Source organism: Myotis davidii, unplaced genomic scaffold (assembly GCF_000327345.1).
Source record: "Myotis davidii unplaced genomic scaffold, ASM32734v1 scaffold336, whole genome shotgun sequence".
In the NCBI taxonomy this organism is placed as follows: domain Eukaryota; kingdom Metazoa; phylum Chordata; class Mammalia; order Chiroptera; family Vespertilionidae; genus Myotis; species Myotis davidii.
The window spans coordinates 124,498-132,117 of NW_006287905.1; the positions used below are offsets into that span (position 1 = coordinate 124,498).

General features: G+C 54.7%; 1 protein-coding gene across 1 annotated transcript in view; it reads right to left on the minus strand.

The window, feature by feature from the left end:
* Positions 1–7,267: 7,267 nt before the first annotated feature.
* Positions 7,268–7,620, minus strand: part of LOC102772948 (POU domain, class 3, transcription factor 3) — a gene marked incomplete at its 5' end in the record, with an annotated part of 6,818 nt that continues 6,465 nt past the window's right edge. Inside the window, one exon of the mRNA XM_006759660.1 lies at positions 7,268–7,537. Within this exon, the coding sequence (XP_006759723.1) occupies positions 7,268–7,537 (270 nt within the window). The remainder of the gene's footprint in view (positions 7,538–7,620) is intronic.

The window sequence follows — 7,620 nt, forward strand, 5'->3', positions numbered from 1 at the left end:
TGAGGCGGCGGGGGTCGCGCAGCCCCCAGGGCCCTCCTCAGGGACCGGCACCCTCCTCTCGCGCGGCTGACCCTCTTCCTGCGAAGGAATAAAGCGAATTTACTCAGATACTTGATTCCACGAGCGGCTCCGTTCCTTTGCTTTCGCACTGAGCGTCTCGCAGGCTTCCCTGTGAACAGCAGCCACGTGTCCCCAGTTCTATGACATGAAAAACATCCTAGGTGCGTTATGCTCCCATCTGGATGGATGAAAACCTAGGCCTGTGCTGTTTATATTGAGATGGTTTCCCCAAAGCAGAGGAAATGTGTGAGACTCACTCTGCAGATGTAGCAAAAACGCCTTCCTTTCTGCTTGAAAAAGTTGTCTGCGAATGGCTCTCCCTTACTGAACCATCTCTACAACCCGCCCCCCCCAAAAGCACCGAAAACTAAATCAGGTCATGAATAAAGCAACAGTCAGATCAAGCAATTAAACACCAATTATGACTATTAATGGCTTTATTACTAATGATTGGAGCTGAGGACTCCAAAATCGCTTAAGGTAATCAAGCTGTTCTAAAATTCTGCTACCCAAGATTTTTACAGCACTCCATCCCGAGAAGAGAGGTAAGAAGATAGGGATGTTTTCAGAGGGCTCTCCAGTAGGTATCCCAGGGTCAATGTGGAATTTATTTATTTCAGGGAAGTTTATTACTACTTCTGATAAACAACGGAGTCTACATTGCTGGAGTGCCAAGTATGCAAAATGTAATTGATGATGGTGGTTATAATGTATTTGGTTTGGATGCAGAATTGAGCTGGGGAAGGTACTTCTCCCTCCAAGTTCCCTGGTAAAGCTGGAAACCTTGAGAGATTTTAAGGAAGTGTTTTAAATCTTCAGATGGGATATATGGATAGCAAGACAGCCAGGAGGTGAGAAAGTGAGGGATGGTCAACTCTGGGGGCAAAGAGAAACTGGAACTTGGCCTCCATTTGAACATCTCTTTGCTCCTGGGTTGAAATGGTTTTGGCCCTTGGCCGAGTGACTGAAAAGAAAAAGGTCAGTGAGAATAGTCTGGGTGTGGAGGTTACTGTGGCTGGATTTATTTATTACTGAGGATTCTTCACCACCCTGCCCTGCCTCTTTATCGACACCCCTTCTTATCCCAAATGGAAACCCAATCTCCATTCTGGGAAGGGAGGAGCACCCAGGGAGGAGCCACAGGGAGGGGTAGATTGCTGCTGGTGGGAGGAGGGCAGGGGGCAGCTCGCAGGGGCTCTGGTCACCAGCACGGTGCGGGCAGGCTAAGGCACCTGGCCATTCAGCTACTCTGTTCATTGGCCCAGAGGTCAGCCCCTCCTAGTGCCTGTCAGGACACTGGGTAGGGCGGGGCAGTGAATTCACCTCTGTCTTGCTGGGGACATCTCTCAGCACCTCTGCTCCTGTATGGAAGCCTGCAGCAGCACCCCTCTGCTGCGATGTGTTTACCAGGCAGCATGGCAGTGTGCAGGCTGCATGGCAGAAACCTGAGCCGGTTGTGACAAGCGAGCTCCTCTGCTAAGCGGTGTAAAGTTTGGGTAGTTTCCGAGTGCTGGCGGCCCCTTCTCCGGGTGTGCAGCACGGACCTCCGGACCTCCCTCCCCACTCGTTGTGAGAGTTAATTGTCCTTCGGTGAGGGCAGCTCACACTTCAGCCAATGGATGCATCCGAGAAGGAATTCCCCACAGGTAACAGGAGGTCACAAGGAACACGGCCGGTGGGACCATCGTGGACACCGACGGGTGCTCTCGCCTGAAAAACCTCACCGCGAGGAAATGGGCCTGGGGTTTCTCCCTTCTGTGCTTCCTGGGTACAGCCTTTGTGCCTGGCCCTGCTGCCAGCAGCCTACCCGAGACCCTGCCTGCGGACCATGAAGCTACCACAGCTCCTTTGGGTGGCAGCCACCCCAGAGTCAGATCTAGCAGAACAGCTTCATATGTCAACAGCAAGCTCCCTGCCATCCCCAAGAACCCAGAGGGACCCTGAGGACAAATCCCCTGCCGAACCGAGTGCCCCATGAGAGAGGGGCCAGGGGCTGGCACACAGCTCCCATGAATCCCAGCAGATTGGACCCTGCCTGCCACTGGGCCTGGCGGGGGGGAGGGTCGGGGCTTGGGAAAAGGGCTAAGAAAGCCCGGTGAGGCCCTTCCTTGGACCCACTGCAGACAAGCCGAGAGCAGACACCTGTGACGGGCGGGGTGGGGTGGGAGCCACCAGGCCTCTCTGGCAGTTTGCAGCCTCTGAGCTAAAAGCCAAGAGTTCTCCCAAAGGGCCCCTGTGAACTGCAGGCGTGGCCCCGAGCAGAAGGCAGAGGCCATTTGTCCCTCAGACCCTCGCCAGCCGCCCCCCCCCCCCCCCCCGCTGTGACCTGACAGAGGCCCACATCACCCGGTCTGAGAGGGCATGCACTCTCAGGAAACCTGGGGGGTGAGGGGGGGAGAGTTGGAGGCACGTTTCCGGCACAACTCTTGGAAAATTGACATGTAAAGAGGAGAGCCAGGCCCTATCACTCCGACAGGGGCTCCGCCTGTCAGAAAACCTGCTTCTGGTGGACTCCTGAGACGGCCCCAGCAGCCGACACTGCACTCTGTTCAAGATGCCAGGTAAGCTGGGAGGAGCTTGATCTGCCCCCATCCAAGTGAATACAAGTGAATTTTGCTTGGTAAAAAGCAATGAATGGCTTTAAAGTTTCCCAGCCAGAATCCAGGTAGTTTCCTCCAGAGCCCTTGTCAGCAACCACAGCCCTGTCCCCCTCCTTTTTCCATTCTTCTTTGTGGCCTAAGGTTGCATTTAGGAGGGTTGTTTGTGTGAGCCAGCCTCCCTCTCTCCACTCTCACCCCATCTCCCTGGATGCAGTTGCAGTTGGAAACCACACACACACAAACTCTTTTAAAATTTTCTGCTATTCTTCTGACTGGAAGAGCTGACAAGACATGGACACATTACGATGCATAAAGCACAGTGGACTGATCAGCCAAAATGCATCTCATTTGCGCTTGTATGTAGCCGGGCGTGGGCGTCTATGTCACTGGGGCCTCCCGCCTCTCTGCCATGCTGGGCTGACTGGCTGGAATTCCTGAGAAGGGCCCAGTGCAGGGGCCATATGCGAGGTTGAGGTCGCAGCCCAGCCCTAGTCCAGCACAAGCCAGCAGGGTGGGGTGTTGCGGGGCGGGGGGATCTGCAGGCCTGGCCAGCTTCGGCAGACTGCTTTGAGCAATGCAGGGAGCTAGCAGCCTGGCTGGGTGGGCAGGCAGCTGGATACCCAGGTTTACAGCAACTCTGAGGGGCCTTCCCCTGGGCTGAGTTAAAGACAGAGGACCATAACGTAGTTCCTGATGACATATTATACCCACTTCTAACCCCTCTCCCAAAGTTTTGTTCTCTTCCCCCAGGTGCCTGGTGGAGGGCCACCTCTGCCTACTGGGTTGCTCCACCTACTCCTAGTCCTGAACTATGACCCTAAGCTTCTCCTTCCCACAGAGGTCTGCACTGAGCCCTGCTCCTGGACCGGGGTTCCCAGACCAATGTCTCTCTCACCAACTGGAGAGGCTCATGGGAGCTGCAGCAGAGCCTTCGGGAACCCACTGGGCTGAGGGCGAAGTTAGGGGTCTCGGGGTGTTCTCCTTCACCACCACCCATCACGCTCCTGCCTGGGTCTCAAGTCTTCCTATTCCCAGGTGCTGGGGTACCAATTCCTACCCACCAGCTGGAGGTAGGGGCTATATTCAGGTTCTGGCCCACGGCCAGGAGACCGGGTGCTGAGTAGAGGGTCCAGAGGAACTGGGGTCCTCCAAGAGCCTCAGCAGTGCTGGAGGAAATGCCCTACTGGCTGCTGTGAGTGGCCAACAGCGCATCCTGGGGTCATCCTTTCCACAGTGTCCTGCTTGCTTTCCTTGCAAAGGTCATGGTGATGGCTTCCACCAGCTCCCCACTTCTCCAGGGGACTTCCTCTCGCCCAGCAGGCAGGCTTGTCGTCTGCTTTTGGGCCTGCATCTCCAGGCCAGATTCAGCCCACGACTTTCCCAGGACAACCAAGGGCAAGTATGCTGCTCAACAAGACCACCACCTCCCCGGGTGGCGCCTGGGGAACAGCCACTGACAAGGGCCTGAGGACCCAGACGCAGCCACCACCCACACCCAAGGTGGCCTGCAGGAGCGCTGGGCCGAGGCTGTGAGGCCAGGCAGCGAGCCCAGCACCATTGACAGCCCGGGCACGTCTATGCCACCCCAGGGAACAATCAACAGACTCTATGCCCTGAGAGCTGGTGACAGGCCTGTAAGGTGTGCAATCCTTTAAAGATCCTTGGTACTACTTTTGCATGAATCCTTTGTTATAGCTTTGTCAGCCTGCACGCCTTTAGCAGCTCCCCCTCCCAGGCCTCTCCCCCTCCTCATCTCCTTCCCACACCCCCAAAGCAGAAACTGCCCTGCTCCACATCCCCTCCTGCCAAGTGCTTGTGCCTGGGCATGCTCCCCCTTCGAGCTCGGGGCACATGAACAAGGGTTGCACTGCCTTCGCCATTTGGCGGGGTTCTCTGGGAAGAAAAGGCTTTCTGAATGTGACCCCGGGCGGCTGCAGCCAACTCCTGCTGCTGGTGAATGAGTAGCTCTCAGCCACAGGCAGTGACTGGGGTGGGCACAGCAGAGCACATGGGGAGGGGTAACCTGCCCTCGCACAGGAAGGCTTGCAGGATTCTGGCAGAAAGAGCAGGGTGAGGCTAACTCAGCTCTGAAGTCACCTGGTTCCCAGTGGCTACAGGGCAACCAGCTCCCACTGTTCTGGGGTGGCTTGTACCCCTTCCCAATTTAGGTCTGACTTCTCTACAGCCAACGTACAGCCCTGGGCAGATGTTTGAAGGAAGATGCCTGGCACACAGGAGGTGCAAGCGATGGCTGTCTCCATGCACATAAGCTTAACATGCATTGTCAGACCCAGCTACACACAGCTACACATCTCCCATTAGTTTTCTATTTAATTTGTCTCCATTCCCCCTTCCTCAGCCTTGCTGCCTGCACACAGTCATTTGGAGAAAGCTCCAGTGAGCAGCGCCCTGCAGAAGGCCTCTCTCTTATGTAACACACTCAGGCAGTCCTCAGTTACCATTTTGCTCCAAATCAGCTGACACAAGGGTTTCTGGCTGGGGTGGTCTGTGGGTATCAGGGTGTTACAAATGGGGTGCAGGCCTCATTCCCTGGGGGCTTTTATTTTCCTCCTTCAAGCCCCCATTCAAGAGCCAGGAATAAAGGGGATAGGTAACTGATCCATCTTTGGGTCTCCCTTCACTTCTACCCGCCTCCTGGGCAGCCCCTCTGCTTTGAAAAATCGGGGAAAGCTTGTGGGACCAGGTACACATGTAAATAGTGCTGACCTCGGCAGGCCCCTCCTCCTGAAAGGCAGGACGCCCATGTCAGGGGCAGGCTGTGCAGAGCCCTGGAGGGCTCACCTCTTCCATCCCCCAGACCTCCCTGCACAGAGCTAGTGTGATCTCCCAGGAAGGCTCCCTGCTCAGCATGCCTCTTGTTAAAAACATCCAGGACAACTAGGAAATACTTCTCAGGAGAGTTAATGCCTCTCTCAGGTTTGAAACACTCTTAAAGCCCAGAAGAAATCACCCAGGGAAGAAATCACCCAGGAGTACAAAGTCCAGTCAGTAGGATTGCCTAAGTAAGTGTGAAAGGTTCCTCCTCCAAAAGGTTAATTAAAAATAGCTGGTAGGTGGCACTTGGTCCACGATGGGTTTTTCCCTGTTGTAACTTACGCATTCTCAAGAACAAGCTAGGGAGACATTCATTTTCATTTTGTTAGTTCTCGGATGGTACTGTACTTTCTGATTAGACCTTTTTAATTTTTAAAACTCTGCTGGAGGGTTTTCAACTGTGAAAATGTAAATGAAAATAGACTCTCCCTTTGAGGCTCCTATAGGGTCGGTCAGAGTGAGTAAACCTGCCTGGCCCCCACTCACTTCTCCAAGTAGCCCTGTCTGAACTCAGGGAGAGTGATGGTGGCAGGTTTTGGCACCTTTAATGCTGGCACAAGGCGAGCTCTTTGAAATGAATATCTATCCTGGTGCAGTGTGCAGTGTTCCAGCCGACTAAATGGGCTTCCCTTCCGCCAGGAGGCAGTCCTGGGGGACAGAACGAATGTGATCTCCCAGGAAGCGTTTCCTCAGAACGTCCTCTGTGCTTTTGTGTTTGTATTAAAAAGATGCTTTTGCTTTCCTCTCATTCCTCCACCTCACTCTGTAGCTACAACAATGGACAGCAGTTACCGTCTGTGTGTGTCATTTGTAAACTCCTGTCATGTTGGGACTCACAAAGCCCAGACATACCTCAGGTGTGTCCTGTGCTTCTGCCGTTTACTCAAGGCTCAGCGGGTCCCCTGGAGACTCACAGTGGGGTCGGCCTTTCCCTCCGACAGGTCTCTCCCCACAGTGCCCCACTCCCAAGTGGCAGGGGGCGGGGGTTCCCTTGGAGAAAGCTCCCTGGATTACAGGAGGCCAGACTCAGGTTGTGCAGGTAAGCGATGCTGGCTTAGCCTGGCCACTAGCGAGCCGAGCCCAGGGCTCCTTCGGTCCCCCTGGTAGAACTCCTTACAGGACGGGAGGCCACAGCAACCTCTCCACGGACATTTTTGAAACTATGACACCTAAGCGAGTTTATGGGTAAAATTCTGGTGTAGCCCCAAACAACCCGGGTTATTTAAATTTGAGTTTTTTCCACATGTGCACATAGGCATATGCATAAACACACACCAACCAGTGGTAATTACCAGTGCATCCCCACTGGCCCGCTCTGGTAACAGCAACCACAACCAACAAACTTCTTTTCTGAAGAGTAAAAAGAGGGGGGGGAACCCTCCATATCTTGTGAATGGTCATCCCATACTGCTTAACACCGGGAGACAGCCACTGTCCAGACACGCTGCTCCTTTCCAGGAACAGGTAAAGCCACCCCTCCTCTTCTCCCCCAAGACCCAGCTATTTTTAAAAGCTAAAATTTCTCTTTCCAAAGGCAAGAGAAGGAATGAACTCCTTTAATGAGTTAGGTACTGGGAGCCTGGCTTGTCTAGGCCCCCTGTATTTGTAAATAAATGACTTCCTGTTTATTGCATGCATTTTTACTAAACAAACAACAGCAACCTGAACTCCAATGCCTCTGGAGGATTTAATCCAGCAAATACTCCGACGTATGGTTTGATTTCCAGTATTTTTGTTTTCTTTTGTGTGTACTCACTGGAGCCGGCGGAGGGTCATCGTCCTTGGGCGTCCAGGCTGACTGGGGAGGAGGCACCTCGCAAGTTCTCCTGTTGCCACAGGGTGCTGGCCGCCCAGCCGGGAGGCGCCCTGGCAATGCCACTGGCCTCAACCTGGGGCATCTCCGTTTTGCCCCGAATCTTTCTCACGCTGACCACGCTGACCACGGCTCCGTGCAGCTCCCACCGCGAGGCCGCGTGCGAGGATCCTGTTGGCACCGAACTGGGCTCACCCCGTGGCCGGCCCAGCCCACGCCCGCTGGGCACCTGGGCGGAGACAGGGCACGGGAGGTGCCCTGCGGCGGGCCCTGGCCATCACCCCAGGGTTCCATGGGAGCTCGAGTTTCCGT